An 18,243-nucleotide genomic window follows, 5' to 3' on the forward strand; every position below is an offset into this window, starting at 1 on the left:
CATTCCTAATTCTTCACCACTCACTGGTTATTTCTATCCAATCATATTGACGGATTCGAATGAATGATTAGCCAATTACTCCTAGCACGTGGCAGATCGTTCTAAAGTTCAACGCGAATAACGACAACTGAAGCACAATTAATCAGCGCTGAACTGTAAAATTTGTCGGGTTTTGGTACATAACGGTTTTCTAGATAACGAACTCCTAAGTCTAATTCAATGATTTATTACCCCATTGACAAGCAGAGATACACTGAAAAGCAGAACTTTATATTCCATTTTTGTACGTTGATCAAAATTAAGAGTTAGATTCCATTTCCGATTTAGACAACTCTACCATGACTTTTTCAGATACCATGATTTACAGGTTTAAATTAATCTTATGTGTCTCTGTTCTCCAACAAACTTCTACTTCCCTCTCTAATCTAAGAAACAACAATCTTTCCTTGCCCAATCAAATCCATGAAGTCGAACACCAACAAGTACAGGCGGTCTTGGAGACCCTAGGAAACAAGAAAGCATAACCAGCTGTAAAGCACAAAAAGCATACCATCAACATCAAATTCGCCCTAACAGAACAAAGGACCACACCCTAGTGGTTCGAGATAACAGTAGTTTTATGTTTGCAGAGAGATTCTTTTAACCATATAGTTCTATTCAGAAATCTCTTTTTTTCAAGTTGGTGAAAGTAAGAAATAGAGTTAGCCTAAATTACTTCTGGAACCTGTCATGGTCGTCCTGAATCTAACCACTGAACCTAGTCGAGTAAAAATAAAAACAGAATTACTTAATAATACAGCCTCAAGAACAAAGAATCTTTGCTCTCAGAGGTCCAAATAAAAGGATTCTAGCCTAGTAAAGCCTTCTATGTAAAAGCATCAGCACTAATAAGCATCTTGTAAAGCAAATCTTAATACACAAAAAAACAAATAATATCAGAGCCTTTGTAATAGTACCATTGCACATCTTTAGTGGAGCACATGTCTCTATCAGATTCATGTAATCCAGAAACAAAATTCAATCTCAATCAGTCCAATGTGTCCTAGTAAACTAACTTAATCAGATGAATTGAAGCCAGGCAAAGTTGAAACCGACATTATTAATAAATTTAACCAAACAATTATAATGGGAAGAAGTGATGATTAACAGAAAACTTCAGCATCCAAATTACTAATTAGCACAAAACATTTTTGCATACCGTGCATGTTCCTCTCAAGAATATATTCTTAAAGTTTGCAAGGACCAACGAGCAGTACCCTGAAAGAAAAACCCATCTTGTAATGAAATCACAAAAGCAAAAAAGTAAAAATAAAAACAGGCAGAAAAGAAATGTACACATGAGAATTCCTAGTCTTAAGGTATATGTATATATTTTTCTTGGTCAGAAAGGTAAAGTTGATGACTTTTAATCCAACATGCTGTTGTTAAATAGAATATTGAATCTTAAGCTATCCAGTGGACCTATGTCTTCGCTATCGCACCAGTCTGCTTATTTGCAAGCTGTAGAAATTGAAAGAAAAAGACTTCTAAGTTCTCCATTCACATCTTTGTGATTGCAGTTGCGCAGAAGGGTGCTTTCAAAGGTTCCATCTCCAATTTCAGGATTGAAGTCTAAATCACATGTAGGATATGCTTGTGATGAATGTATACCTCTACAGTCATAAGACTCATGACAGATTTAGAACCACGAAAATTGTTATCATCTGAAGCTTACTTCAAAAAAAAAAAATCTTAACCATTTTGGGTATTATCACCAGATAAAAACAATGTCCGTAGTCACTTTTTGGCCAAAAGAGGTAGAAATTTGAACTCCTTGCATGTAGGTGTATTGAAAAGTGTGTCCGTTCCCTACACAAATTTTCTCGTGTAATACTGTGCAAAATACTGAAACTCATGAAACATATTTCTGGTGCAGTATTAGAGAACTTCTGTTTTCCCCTTTTCTCGTACTATTGTCTAGGTTGTGGTAAAGCACTCAATCTGAAATTCACCGGAAAAAATTTATAGGTTGCACCACAGTGAGGAAAACATTGAACAAAATTTCTATTGAGTAAAGAAGAAAAGCTCCAAAACTACATTAAAAGAAACAATGGATCAATGTAGCATATCAAAATTAAAAAAAAAAAAACTAGCCAATTGAAATACACCCACGTAAGATGTCCTGATTACCTATACAGCACGGAACTGGTGCTTGCAAATACACCAAAATTAATTCCCATCAAATGTCAAAAGCACTTTGTAAACTTCAGGACACAGATACTGATAGGTTTACCCAGCTGTGTCTCTTGGAGTATATTATTGGGATTGACTTCTGAGAACAAAACATATTTCTCCAATCATTGGTGGTAGTTGTCAAAAATTCATAATTCGGCCCTGTTCAAATGTAACAATATTACATAACCAGATAACACGCATAAGCTTCAATATCAACTAAGTTCAATAGCAATGAAATGGAAAGAGTATAACCGCAGCAAACGGCCTCACATTAAATGTTACTGATCTCACTGTTTCCTAGTTTCATCATTTTCATCTCTTCTAAATGGGGTTTCAGCAGAACTACTTGCATCAAAACAAATGCATCATGAACAGGACTAAGAGTAGATGGCTAAAATCATTAGTTTTTTTTTCTTTCTTTATTTCTTTTGATGCTACGCTAAAATCATTAGGTAAATTGTGTCAAGTTTACCGTGATCCCAAATTGGTCTAAGTCTCACGCATATCAACTGATTATGACATTACATCTGATACACAACTCCTATTTTACTTTTCTTGTAAGCCCCTACAACACATTTCTACATTGCTTTAGCATATCCTTCTACATTTATCTCCTCCATTGTAAATGTCATCACCTTATTAAACTCTAAGGGAAAATAGCACTATAGGATTGTTATAACAGTTTGAAGTTTGAAATTAAAATTTCAAATAACGAAAACAATACGGCAGAAACGCATATCTTAGCATACATTAGAGCTTCCAATCTTACTAGTAAAATAGGAAACAGCAGGACACATTTCTGGTAAGTATTTTCACACTTTTGAATCTAACAATTCTACTCAAGAAAGGGGAAAGATCCAACTATTTTGGGTTAGAAATAAACCGTGTGTGTTCAAACTATTACTAAATCATGTCACTCAATTAAATTTGAAATAAAATCCCTAGCATTACTAGCGCGGTAGAGTAATGCTCAGGATCCCCATGATTCTTATAGCATCTACAGAAACCACTAAACCTAGCAAGATAGCTACAGAAAAAGTTAGGTTACAATTTCTTCAAATACCTCCTTGTTTACTTTGTACTGATAGCATTTCTCAAACACAAATTCTTCTATAAGAAAAAAGAATATTAAGAATAAATAAAACTTTCAAAATGTTTTGAATTCAGTACCTCTTAAACAAATGAAGATGATGATTCCAAAGAAGAGTGTAGCAGTAGCAGTCCAACAGCGGTTTATAACAAATTTTTTGAGACTGAACCTGAATATGAATCTTGTTTTTCAAAGCTTTAAACATTCAGTAATAAAGACAACGAGAGCGAGAGAAAGAGAAAGACATTATTGGAACTCTTTATGAGAAACCGTACGAGTTCTAGGAACGCAACGCTTGGCATAATTATTGGCTCGGTTTGCAACCTGTCCATGTATCGGTTCCCCAGGGGAGACCAAGACTAGCGAAAGCATGGTATATTCACTGCTGTCTACATCTATGCTGGTATGCCCTTGTGAAACTAAGAGAATGCAACTACTTGGCTTTGGACTAGTTAGCTCTGCGCCTGAGGAGACCTTCAATGGTTTAGAGAAAATCATGGCATGCATCAACAGGTTGCGGATGCAACCGCAGGCACAGCTAGATTATGTTTTATGCTCTTTACCTATTGCAGTTACTTAGAACAGTGGAAATGGCTACATTGACTTACTTCTTCAGATAATAACCCTAGCTAACCACATTCAATACATTGACATCCATTACTCTCGTACATACTTTCATTAGGATGAGTAATCAATAAAGTTACAAGCTGAGTTTGTAAACATGTTCAGTTCGCCCGTCTTCATCTACATATGATTGATTTAGGAGACATAATTAGTGGCGACACAAGTGAAACAATAACTTAAGCATAAGGCTGGGAAACAATGAAATCCTCCTATCCTAGCCCAACCGAGTTATTATATGAAGTTTTATAATCCCAACCAGCTTTCCGTCTTTAACTGAAGCTGCTTGGAACAAGAATTAACGGTTGTTAGATTTTGAACCAGCAACAACAGGGGCTTCCCCCCTAGTTCTTTTGACATATGCAACGTATTCACTATATGACATCGTGTAAAGTGTGCTCTGGTAACGAGTAAGGTGAATTTGCTTCCGAAGTGATTCTGTAATCCTGCCATTGTAGCCAGCTTTGCGCATTAACGAGTCGATTGCCTCAACTTTCGTCCAACCTGAAACCCAAAAAATCACCACTATTTTAGAAAGGATATAAACAAAAATACTGATGAGGTTAGTTTCTAAGTTTATTCCTTAAAATCACTACATGTAAGATAATTTGTCTTATTCACCAGCCAAGTTAGCTCTCACACAGCTCACTTGTGATCTACTCAAAGGTGGTTAATAATTGCCTAAGACATCTCAGTATTCTCGAGTTCTTGACCATAAAAAGAGTGCATACCTTCGTGTAATGCTATTTCAGGCAAGTATGTCGCACTTCGTGTTACGTTATGATCAGGATCAGTAAACTCAATAATCATACCATGCTTTTCAAGCTGAAACATCAAAAGATTTGGTTTAGATGACAAGTTAAACAGTTAAAGGCTACTAGAATACAATGTTTCCATTGACACATAAAACCTAGATCAGTCACCACTGTCCGAGCAACTCTCTCGGCATCAGATCTCACTTCTAGCCTTGTTTTATTGATTTAGTGAATATCAGAGGATAGCTCAAGAGATTTGGTACAGGCATTCTCTTGGACCAACATGGCCCATGGCGAGGAAAGAAAGTTCCATAAGACCACATTACACAATTGTGATGGATTTTAAGATTAACACTAACATTAGGCCAAGAAGCCTAGGTGACCAACTGTTCTCCAAAAAATAAAAAATTGACTGCAATGAGACAAACCTCCCAGTCAAGGTAATGGTCAGCAGTTTCATAACTCGTCAAAATGGAAACCGTGCATTCCAGAAAAGGTAACTCTTTTGCTGGGATAGGGGAGAAACGACGGTCTCTCAGAGCACTGCAGATAATTTCATAACAAATTTAGAGACCAACGAACTACATGCAAGATAGTCGAAAAAACTTCAACAAGCAATCGGGGAAATTATTAATCCAAACGAAAAATTCAACAAAGATAACCAACAAAGAAGACAAACAGTTAAAGAGAGGCAACACCCAAATACAATAGGCCGCTCGTTAAAATTGCCAAACTTAGCAAGAGTGTGGTACTACCCCTTCCCATGAAGCCAAGCTTAGCACAGCTGACATGTGTGCAGATGGTGTTGAAAGCATGGGATGAGATACAAGACGAACAGTTAAAGAGAGGCAACACCCAAATACCATAGGTTAAAATTGTCAAATTTAGCAACAGCTGACCGTGGTACTACCCCTTCTTCCCAGGGAAGGGAGCTTAGCACAGCTAACAGAAGCTGACTTGTGTGCAATTGGTGTTGAAAGCATGGGATGGGATACAAGATGAACAAGTTCAACTACATATTATCTTTATTAATTTAAGGACAGTATTGTTCGAATTACCTTGTCAATGCATAGTCCTTGAACCCATTTACTATAGCACGAGCTTCTAAAGTTCCAATACATCCACGCAAACGAGGCTCCCCGCCGTTCACCGCTTTCTTCCATGTGACAAACAACGGGCTGATACCGGAAAACCATTATGTCAAATCAAATAATACGTTTACAGACTAAATTTTTATCTGTTCTATTAGCCATACATAAAGAAAATATTGAAGAAAACACTTCAAATCATATAAATTGGATGATAAAAATATGTTACTCAAAATCAAGGAAGAGAAAGTCTTACTGTTCACCATCTTCAAAAGCTGGTGGAGGGACTGGCTCATTATTGTAGTGAGCAATAAGGGTATCAAAGCAGTAAACCGCCATTTCTTGATTTGCAGACACCATTTTTTTTTTAATAATCACAGAGAATTGTTGAAACTAATTACAAGTAAAAGATCTGAAATTATTGAAATAGCGATCGGATTTCGTAATTTAAATTGTTTCTTTAATAATAAAGAGAAAGATTCCTTTTTCTTCTTCTCTTTTGGCTTTTCAGATTTCTCTCCACAGTCCAGTTCAGACAGTTCTACCTAAACAAATTTCCTGTGATATAACAAAAATCATATTGACAAAAATACCCCAATTATTGGGTTCAGTGACACTGTGCAGTGATGGAACCGTCAGTGATGTTAGCCGACTCTAGCCGAGTACTCGACCCCAAACACTGGTTGAGGTAGTAGGGTTAAGTTGTATGGATACACATCAGAAGATGATTTCCGGATTCCGAAAGCAAAAAAAAAATAAGAACTTAGTTCGAGGACACAATTCCAAAATGATTTGTAGAAATAAAAAAGTTAACTTTTTGTGAAGCAATCTAATCTACTATCCAAATGCACTAGGATTAGCTAATGATGATCAAAAATTGGTTATATCGTTCATGTCGCTGGTTAAGCGCCAACAAATCACCAGTCTGCGGAAAATAATTTTTAGCCTTAAAATTGTTTAGACTCTCTCTAATCTTTTCTTCTCAAGCCTGATACTTTTTAATCCGAATTTCCATATTCAGAGACGTTTTAGATCGGATGTAAACTGATCAAAAAATTAAAATAAACCGTAATAATCTTTTTTTTTTCTTTTCATAAAGAAAAGAGGCAACCTCAAACGTTAGCATTGATATGAACCGGTTTAAAATCGAATGGGTTACATAACTGACTCGGGTATTTTCACCAAGCTTACAAAGATCAACCATCCATGATACAACTATCATACCGCGTCCGCGTCCGATTTTAGAACCCCTAACACCATGGATACAAGTTATAATATGAAGAAAATACCTAAGCTTTCCAACATAATTCCTAAGTAACATAATAAGTAAATGGCCTAGTTTGGATTAAGAATAGTTCATCCAAACTTCTTAACAAATCTATGGATAATAGAGATGTCAGGATCCATAGATCCAACCATTTCTCAAGTTCTTCTTTTCATAACTATCTATCTTACAAAAACAAATGTGTTTTGCCTAAACTGACGGCTGTGTATATACCTTTTTCAGCAATCGACCGTTATCATTGCTCACAAAGTGCAAAAGATAAATCGTGCTTGAAATAGCACCCACCAAATACGCTCTCATCCAACGTCTCAGATTCATTTTATTTACTTATCGTGCATTCAGTTTCTTACGGTTACATTATTTAGGCGTTTCGGAAAAAAAAATATACAGCATGCGGTTTTCTTTCCATCAATTGTTTAGGCGTTACGGAAAAAAAAAATATAAAGCATCCCAGACGTTTCTGATCATCTCAATGAAATCGATTGTCTCCCATAGGCCTCATTTTAAGAGAAGACAGAGAAAAGAAGAACCTCGATTTAATTCTCTTAATAAAGGTTGTTTATCAGGTATGTCTATTTTTGCTTCATCTTCGAGATTTTTTTTCCAGTAATGATAACAAATTAGGGGTTTTGTACATTGTGTGTTGTGGTCATTTTTGTTGCTAAGCTACCATAAGCCTTAGGCCATTTTTACCTTGAGTCTATGTGATTGATTATGTATATGGATTTATTTTTTCTCTATCTTGAAGATGAGTTTAAGGTTTCATAGGGTTTTTGTTTGAGCTTTTACTACTACATTTGTGTTAATTTGTAGGCTTTGATGAAATGCTCTTTATCAGTTTAAACCCTCGGCAATACCAAGTATTTTAATCTGACAACTCTTCTTGATTGCAACTTTATACAGTGTTTGTGCAATATTTTGCTGAAAATTAATTAGTTTTTCCTTCCTCAGTTTCAGCTATGGAATGCATTAGAACTGAAGATGGTTCATTATGGAAAAGTGCACGGATTCATGAGGTAATTAATATCTTTGTATTTGTTTTTCGAAGGATCCAAGCACTCTTGCCTACACTGCCTTGATGATTATCTTTATGTTATTCTTAACAGCAAATTAATAGAGTGATGACCTGATGAAACCGATGACTTAGACGTCAGTGAGGTCCCAAAAATTCTTGAGTGGGTTAAGGTTTTTATTCAAAGATCAGGGAATGGTTGCATATGACGTTGATTTTAATCTCGCTTAAAATCTATTTTGCTGGATCCTGAAATTTGTGTCCATGGTTTTTTATACAGCGACAATTCAGAACATAGGGCTATTTGATGATTATGAGATGGACGAACTCGATTTTGCTATTGCCCTAACTTTATAAGTGGTTAGTTCTCTATTCTTTATGCTTTTTAATAGAAAAGAGAGCCTTTGCTTTTTATCTCTGTTAACTTGCTAAAAATGTTTTAAATTTGTTATGCACAACAACAGGTATAGTAGTTGTTTGACAAGCCTGGGTTAAATAGTAGATTTCCTGGACGATTTAAATGATTAGAACTACATTGAAATATAAGACTGGACAAAGAAGACCGACCAATGGATTTTATCCTCCTTTTTCCTCATTGTATTGGTTGTTTATGTTAGAAAAAACGCTTTAAAATTACCAATTTTTCCATGGACTATGTTTTGATCCCTAGACCTATTGCCCATTAATTGTTTTTTCTTTTGAATAGATAAAACAATAGTCCCACATTGACTAAAATCTAAAGAGTTCTAGACATAAATACCATAGAGTTGGGTATAAGGGCATGGCCCTTGGGTCATTAGACTTTTGTGCTTGGGGGGGGAGGCTTAGACTAGGCCAAGGTTGCCTTTCCCGTACGCGCGGTGCTTCGCACAGAAGCACGCACGCCGCCGCCGCCGTCCGTCCGGTCGGTCGGTCGGTCGGGCTCGGGCTCGGGTGTGGGTGTGGGTGTGGGTGTGGGTGTATTAGATCCTATCTCAGAATCTTATCACGTCCCGGACATTTGACAGAGGTCATAAATGTGAAATTTGACAGAGGTCATAAATGTGAAATTTGTGTTGAATCTAAATATGCTAGAAAACCCTTTAACAAAAAGGTTGAACGTAGTACAACTCCCCTAGAACTAATCCACTCCGATTTGGGAGATTTGAAATCAACACCAACTAGAGGTGGGAAAAAATGGTACATCACTTTTATAGATGATCACTCAAGATACTGTCAGGTTTATCTTCTTAGAAGTAAAGATGAAGCCCTAGACGCTTTCAAATTATATAAACTTGAAGTAGAAAACCAAAGAGGTGTTACTATTAAAACTCTTAGGTCGGACCGAGGCGGTGAGTATGTGATACCTATAGGAGAATTCTGCAAACTTAATGGCATCATTCATGAAACTACTGCACCTTATTCACCTGAGTCGAATGGAGTAGCTGAAAGGAAAAACCGAACACTCATAGATATGGTGAACGCTATGTTAGCTAGTTCAGGGCTACCTTCGAACCTGTGGGGGGAAGCAATTCTCTCTGCTTGCTATATCTTGAACCGAGTTCCATTTAAGAAATCCGACAAAACTCCATATGAGTTGTGGAAAGGAAGACAACCGTCCTATGCATACTTTAAAATGTGGGGGTGTTTGGCCAAGGTGGCCACTCCTCGTTCCAAGAAAACCAAAATAGGACCAAAAACTGTAGATTGTGTTTTCCTAGGATATCCTGAGCACACTAGTGCTTATAGGTTCATGGTAATTGGTGAGAACACCATAATGGAATCCAGAGATGCAGTGTTTTTCGAACACATTTTCCCTTTAGGGTCTGGACCTCATAAAAGGGTCCGCGATGATCTCTCAGATGTTCCTTCGACTAGTCAACCCCCGTCTCTAGATGCTGAAACCGAACCTAGAAGAAGTAAGAGGGTCAGAACCGAGAAAGGTTTCGGTCCAGATTTTGTGACTCTTACGGTAGAGTCTGAACCCCAAACCTATAAGGAAGTTATGACTTCTCCGGAAGCTCCCTTCTGGGAAGAAGCTTCAAATAATGAGTGGGATTCCATTCAACAAAATGAAACTTGGGAGCTTGTAGACTTACCTCCTGGTAGTAAAACCATAGGTTGCAAGTGGGTCTTCAAAAGGAAACTTAGAACAGATGGAACTATAGAAAAACACAAAGCTAGGTTGGTAGCTAAGGGGTACAGACAACAGGAAGGATTAGATTTCTTTGACACCTATTCACCGGTCACTAGAATCACTTCTATCCGGATGTTGATTGCTATTGCTTCTATTTATGATTTGCATATACATCAGATGGATGTTAAAACTGCTTTTTTATATGGTGAATTGAATGAAGAAATTTATATGGACCAACCGGAAGGTTTTGTTGTGAAAGGTTTTGAAGATAAAGTATGCAAACTGAAAAAATCTTTGTATGGTTTAAAACAAGCACCTAAATAGTGGCATGAAAAATTTAATCATGTAATGATATCTAATGGCTTCAAGGTTAATGAATCTGATAAATGTGTTTACATTAAATCTGTGGACGATTCTCATGTTATTGTGTGCCTATATGTTGATGATATGCTCATATTAGGAAGTAACCTTGATAGTATCAATACCACTAAAAGCATGCTTAACGAAAACTTTGACATGAAAGACTTAGGCCCTGCTGATGTAATCTTAGGGATGAAAATCAGAAAGATGTCTGATGGATATAGTCTTAGTCAATCTCATTATGTTGAAACTGTGCTTAAGAGATTTAATCATGAAAAAGCTAAACCTGCAACTACTCCTTATGATCCCAATTGCAAATTGAAAAAGAACAAGGGTGAGGGTATTTATCAACTTGAGTATTCTCGTGTTATTGGCAGTCTTATGTATTTAATGAACTGTACAAGACCTGATATTGCTTATACTGTGAGTAGATTAAGCAGGTACACTTGCAACCCTGGGCAGGATCACTGGAATGCTCTCTACAGAGTTCTACGGTACCTGAGAGGAACTTCAAACTATTGCCTAAGTTTTGGGAAGTATCCTGCTGTGCTAGAAGGGTATTGTGATGCTAACTGGATATCAGACTCAGATGAGTGCAAATCCACTAGCGGGTACATCTTCACACTTGGTGGTGCGTCTGTGTCATGGAAGTCTACCAAACAGACATGTATAGCTCGATCCACCATGGAGTCTGAGTTTATAGCCTTGGAGAAAACTGGAGAGGAAGCTGAATGGATACGAGGTTTCCTGGGTGGAATTCCACTCTGGCCCAAGCCTGTGTCTTCGATCGCAATCCACTGTGACAGTCAAGCTGCTATTGGATGCGCAAAGAATAGTGTATACAACGGAAAGTCTATACATCTTCGAAGAAGACACAAGACAGTGAAACAACTACTCTCTACTGGCATCATCTCTATAGACTTTGTAAGATCTAAAGAGAATATTGCAGATCCTTTGACGAAAGGGTTATCTAGAGAGGTAGTTAGATCCACATCGAAGGGGATGGGACTCAAGCTCATAGAATAAATCGCCATGAAGGACACTCAACCTTGTGAATGGAGCTCCAAGATCAAGGTTCAATGAGATAACTAATTTTTGGTGATGTTGAGAGAAAGCACTATCTTTGTCCCTCCCTATGGTGTAACCGTATGATAGTGCTGCCTGCATGTTTTAGGATGATCTGTCAGGATCTTAATGAGTTCCATGGCTTTGCTTACAGCGGAGTGTGGCAGGACACTCTTAATGGACTCACCTATGTGGATGTTGGAAGTGGGGCCGCTTCCTATGAGAATTTGAGCTTTTTCTCTAGAGACATTCATTAAGTCCGGGATTTAGCCCACGGCCAAAACGGGCACAACGGCAAGAGCTTGGCAGCTTTCTTTTTCTTTGAGACATCAAAGTGTGGTTGTTATTTCTGAATTGCACTCACTGTTGACGGTTCAAGACATTGTGTTCACCGAAACAACAAGCAGTTCCGGTAACCTCTCACTATGTTAAGGTTCAATCTCTGGGACACCTTAGCCTAATATTGATGTATTATGTTTTCTCGTATTTCGTCGATATGTTTTATCATTCATGTGGGGGATTGTTAGAAAAAACGCTTTAAAATTACCAATTTTTCCATGGACTATGTTTTGATCCCTAGACCTATTACCCATTAATTGTTTTTTCTTTTGAATAGATAAAACAATAGTCCCACATTGACTAAAATCTAAAGAGTTTTAGACATAAATACCATAGAGTTGGCTATAAGGGCATGGCCCTTGGGTCATTAGACTTTTGTGCTTGGGGGGGAGGCTTAGACTAGGGCAAGGTTGCCTTTCCCGTACGCGCGGTGCTTCGCACAGAAGCACGCACGCCGCCGCCACCGTCCGTCCGGTCGGTCGGTCGGGTCGGGTCGGGTCGGGCTCGGGTTCGGGTGTGGGTGTGGGTGTGGGTGTGTATCACGTCCCGGACATATGCAAGAATCTTATCTCAGAAACCATCTTACTTGGAAAAGGTTTTAAATTTGTAGCTGAGTCTAACAAAGTTGTAATCTCTAAAGGTGGTGACTTCGTAGGAAAAGGATATGTCACTGATAACATGATTAAGCTTAGTGTACTTTCTTTGAACTTGAATGATAATGCATCTTCTTCTGCTTATGTTTGTGACTCCTCACATGTTTGGCATGATAGACTAGGACATGTTAATTTCAAATCTATTGAAAGACTTGCTAAATTAGGCTGCATTCCTAAAATAAACTTTGACAGAGGTCATAAATGTGAAATTTGTGTTGAATCTAAATATGCTAGAAAACCCTTTAACAAAAAGGTTGAACGTAGTACAACTCCCCTAGAACTAATCCACTCAGATTTGGGAGATTTGAAATCAACACCAAGTAGAGGAGGTAAAAAATGGTACATCACTTTTATAGATGATCACTCAAGATACTGTCAGGTTTATCTTCTTAGAAGTAAAGATGAAGCCTTAGACGCTTTCAAATTATATAAACTTGAAGTAGAAAACCAAAGAGGTGTTACTATTAAAACTCTTAGGTCGGACCGAGGCGGTGAGTATGTGATACCTATAGGAGAATTCTGCAAACTTAATGGCATCATTCATGAAACTACTGCACCTTCTTCACCTGAGTCGAATGGAGTAGCTGAAAGGAAAAACCGAACACTCATAGATATGGTGAACGCTATGTTAGCTAGTTCAGGGCTACCTTCGAACCTGTGGGGGGAAGCAATTCTCTCTGCTTGCTATATCTTGAACCGAGTTCCATTTAAGAAATCCGATCAAACTCCATATGAGTTATGGAAAGGAAGACAACCGTCCTATGCATACTTTAAAGTGTGGGGGTGTTTGGCCAAGGTGGCCACTCCTCGTTCCAAGAAAACCAAATTAGGACCTAAAAATGTAGATTGTGTTTTCCTAGGATATCCTGAGCACACTAGTGCTTATAGGTTCATGGTAATTGGTCAGAACACCATAATGGAATCCAGAGATGCAGTGTTTTTTGAACACATTTTCCCTTTAGGGTCTGGACCTCTTAAAAGGGTCCGCGATAATCTCTCAGATGTTCCTTCGACTAGTCAACCCCCGTCTCTAGATGCTGAAACCGAACCTAGAAGAAGTAAGAGGGTCAGAACCGAGAAAGGTTTCGGTCCAGATTTTGTGACTCTTACGGTAGAGTCTGAACCCCAAACCTATAAGGAAGCTATGACTTCTCCGGAAGCTCCCTTCTGGGAAGAAGCTTCAAATAATGAGTGGGATTCCATTCAACAAAATGAAACTTGGGAGCTTGTAGACTTACCTCCTGGTAGTAAAACCATAGGTTGCAAGTGGGTCTTCAAAAGGAAACTTAGAACAGATGGAACTATAGAAAAACACAAAGCTAGGTTGGTAGCTAAGGGGTACAGACAACAGGAAGGATTAGATTTCTTTGATACCTATTCACCGGTCACTAGAATCACTTCTATCCGGATGCTGATTGCTATTGCTTCTATTTATGATTTGCATATACATCAGATGGATGTTAAAACTGCTTTTTTATATGGTGAATTGAATGAAGAAATTTATATGGACCAACCGGAAGGTTTTGTTGTGAAAGGTTTTGAAGATAAAGTATGCAAACTGAAAAAATCTTTGTATGGTTTAAAACAAGCACCTAAACAGTGGCATGAAAAATTTAATCATGTAATGATATCTAATGGTTTCAAGGTTAATGAATCTGATAAATGTGTTTACATTAAATCTGTGGATGATTCTCATGTTATTGTGTGCCTATATGTTGATGATATGCTCATATTAGGTAGTAACCTTGAAAGTATCAATACCACTAAAAGCATGCTTAACGAAAACTTTGACATGAAAGACTTAGGCCCTGCTGATGTAATCTTAGGGATGAAAATCAGAAAGATGTCTGATGGATATAGTCTTAGTCAATCTCATTATGTTGAAACTGTGCTTAAGAGATTTAATCATGAAAATGCTAAACCTGCAACTACTCCTTATGATCCCAATTGCAAATTGAAAAAGAACAGGGGTGAGGGTATTTATCAACTTGAGTATTCTCGTGTTATTGGCAGTCTTATGTATTTAATGAACTGTACAAGACCTGATATTGCCTATACTGTGAGTAGATTAAGCAGGTACACTTGCAACCCTGGGCAGGATCACTGGAATGCTCTCTACAGAGTTCTACGGTACCTGAGAGGAACTTCAAACTATTGCCTAAGTTTTGGGAAGTATCCTGCTGTGCTAGAAGGGTATTGTGATGCTAACTGGATATCAGACTCAGATGAGTGCAAATCCACTAGCGGGTACATCTTCACACTTGGTGGTGCGTCTGTGTCATGGAAGTCTACCAAACAGACATGTATAGCCTGATCCACCATGGAGTCTGAGTTTATAGCCTTGGAGAAAGCTGGAGAGGAAGCTGAATGGATACGAGGTTTCCTGGGTGGAATTCCACTCTGGCCCAAGCCTGTGTCTTCGATCGCAATCCACTGTGACAGTCAAGCTGCTATTGGATGCGCAAAGAATAGTGTATACAACGGAAAGTCTATACATCTTCGAAGAAGACACAAGACAGTGAAACAACTACTCTCTACTGGCATCATCTCTATAGACTTTGTAAGGTCTAAAGAGAATATTGCAGATCCTTTGACGAAAGGGTTATCTAGAGAGGTAGTTAGATCCACATCGAAGGGGATGAGACTCAAGCTCATAGAATAAATCGCCATGAAGGACACTCAACCTTGTGAATGGAGCTCCAAGATCAAGGTTCAATGAGATAACTAATTTTTGGTAATGTCGAGAGAAAGCACTATCTTTGTCCCTCCCTATGGTGTAACCATATGATAGTGCTGCCTGCATGTTTTAGGATGATCTGTCAGGATCTTAATGAGTTCCATGGCTTTACTTAAAGCGGAGTGTGGCAGGACACTCTTAATGGACTCACCTATGTGGATGTTGGAAGTGGGGCCGCTTCCTATGAGAATTTGAGCTTTTTCTCTAGAGACATTCATTAAGTCCGGGATTTAGCCCACGGCCAAAACGGGCACAACGGCAAGAGCTTGGCAGCTTTCTTTTTCTTTGAGACATCAAAGTGTGGTTGTTATTTCTGAATTGCACTCACTGTTGACGGTTCAAGACATTGTGTTCACCGAAACAACAAGCAGTTCCGGTAACCTCTCACTATGTTAAGGTTCAATCTCTGGGACACCTTAGCCTAATATTGATGTATTATGTTTTCTCGTATTTCGTCGATATGTTTTATCATTCATGTGGGGGATTGTTAGAAAAAACGCTTTAAAATTACCAATTTTTCCATGGACTATGTTTTGATCCCTAGACTTATTGCCCATTAATTGTTTTTTCTTTTGAATAGATAAAACAATAGTCCCACATTGACTAAAATCTAAAGAGTTTTAGACATAAATACCATAGAGTTGGCTATAAGGGCATAGCCCTTGGGTCATTAGACTTTTGTGCTTGGGGGGGAGGCTTAGACTAGGGCAAGGTTGCCTTTCCCGTACGCGCGGTGCTTCGCACAGAAGCACGCACGCCGCCGCCGCCGTCCGTCCGGTCGGTCGGTCGGGTCGGGCTCGGGCTCGGGTTCGGGTTCGGGTGTGGGTGTGGGGGTATTAGATCCTATCTTTTTGCTGAAATTTTTGGTACGTGTTTTCCACACAAGTAGAAGAATCTTTTCTTTGTCTGCACGTGTTTTGTCCTGACTTCTTTGTCTGAACGTGCTTGTCTTGGCTTCTTTGTCTGCACGAGTTTTGTCCTGACTTCTTTGTCTGAACGTGCTTGTCTTGGCTTCTTTGTTTGTACGTGTTTTGTCCTGGATCCCTTGTATGTACGTATTTGTCTTGGCAGCAACACACTGCTCCATGCCTGACAAAACAACTTTTGTTGCACTATCTTTAACCCAACATAACCAGTTTTTTCTGTCATACGCATGGGTTTTCTTTCTTGTTTGTAACTACACAAACACTATATAAGAGAGTAGTTGTAATCTCAGAAAATACACACCACAGAGAAATATCTCTTCTACTCTCCCTCAGTTTTTCTGTAAACATCTCTTCTACTGTTTTAAGTTCTGCCAAGCTCTAAGGGTACCCTCATTGTATGCTACATTGAGGGGTACTAACTGTAGTTGTATCCTGGAGGTGACTCGCCAACTGCTGTAGCATCTCAGAGGAGTGGCAGGCGATATTGCCTTTAGGACAGCGTAGTCTACGTGCCTCTACATTTTCTGTGCAGCAACATCAGCAACATTATTTTGAGCTAAGTATCTTCTTCTCAGTTACTTTATTAGTAATATACCCAACAATCTAAAGGCAATATCCTCTTTACTATATTTTATAACAACATGGGAAAGAGTACTGTAGACAAACCCCCAAAGTTTAGTGGCAAAGAATTTAAACGATGGCAGTCCAAAATGTTATTCTTCTTAAAAGACCAAAGGCTAGATGAAGTTGCCTTAGAAAGACCCTCAAGAAGGCTTCATGACCGTGGTTATGAAGATAGACTGGATAAGTGGACTAGGAAAAATTACATGTGCAAAAACCATATTCTTAACTGTCTGGATGACTCCTTGTACGACTTTTATAATGCAAAAGAGAATTTTACTGCTTTTGATTTATGGGAAGCCCTAGAAGAAAAATATCTTGCTGAAGCTGCTGGAAGCAAGAAGTTCTTGGTGGCTAGGTTCCTGGAATATAAGATGACTGATGAAAAGCCTGTTGTAGAACAATTCGTCGAACTCCAGCTACTCATCAACGAAATTCTTGCTGAAGGCATGCATATTGATGAATCTCTACAAGTATCTGCAGTGATTGAAAAGCTACCACCCTCATGGAACGAGTACAAGAGGAGGCTGCGACACAAGAATCGTGAAATCACCATGGTGGAGCTGGGGAAAAAGATCCAGGTGGAGGAACTTCTGTGCTGCAAAGACAAGAGCCTGATGCTGAGCAAAGACATGTCAAACAAAGCTCATGTCTGGACGATAATGCTGCGTCAAAGAAAAGGCACGGAGAATCCAGCAAAAATGGTAAACGTAACAAACAGCGTAACTCCAAAGGTAACCATCTTAAGCCAAAGGGTGGTGTCTCCAAAAACACCATCAAAGGCGACTGCTATAACTGTGGGAAAACTGGTCATATGGCCAAGGACTGTAGGGCACCTAAAAAGACCAAAAATGATCCTAAACAGAAAAATAAGGCAAACGTAGTAGATGATTCTGGATATTTTACTGGCATGGTGTCTGAAGTCAACCTTGTCTCTAATGTGACCAATGTGAGAGACTGGTGGCTTGATTCTGGAGCCACTAGGCATGTCTGTAAGTTCAGAAATGCTTTCTCCTCCTATAAAAAAGTAGGAGACGATGAGAAATTGTTTATGGGAAACTCTTCTACCTCTAAAGTGGTAGGAAAAGGCAAGGTTGAATTGAAGCTCACTTCAGGAAAAAACTCTCGCATTGAATGACGTGTATCACGTCCCGGACATATGCAAGAATCTTATCTCAGAAACCATCTTACTTGGAAAAGGTTTTAAATTTGTAGCTGAGTCTAACAAAGTTGTAATCTCTAAAGGTGGTGACTTCGTAGGAAAAGGATATGTCACTGATAACATGATTAAGCTTAGTGTACTTTCTTTGAACTTGAATGATAATGCATCTTCTTATGCTTATGTTTGTGACTCCTCACAT

General features: G+C 38.5%; 1 protein-coding gene across 1 annotated transcript; it reads right to left on the bottom strand.

The window, feature by feature from the left end:
- Positions 1-3,930: 3,930 nt before the first annotated feature.
- Positions 3,931-6,310, bottom strand: LOC113308040 (uncharacterized protein At2g38710-like). Its single transcript, XM_026556510.1, has 5 exons — positions 6,025-6,310; positions 5,739-5,858; positions 5,109-5,223; positions 4,657-4,750; positions 3,931-4,429 (listed from the first exon to the last, which is right to left on the bottom strand). Exons 1-5 carry the CDS (start codon positions 6,126-6,128, stop codon positions 4,224-4,226), a joined length of 639 nt encoding a protein of 212 aa, XP_026412295.1. The 5' UTR covers positions 6,129-6,310; the 3' UTR covers positions 3,931-4,223.
- Between the last annotated feature and the right edge of the window lie 11,933 nt (positions 6,311-18,243).

Source organism: Papaver somniferum, chromosome 9 (assembly GCF_003573695.1).
Source record: "Papaver somniferum cultivar HN1 chromosome 9, ASM357369v1, whole genome shotgun sequence".
Lineage (NCBI taxonomy): Eukaryota > Viridiplantae > Streptophyta > Magnoliopsida > Ranunculales > Papaveraceae > Papaver > Papaver somniferum.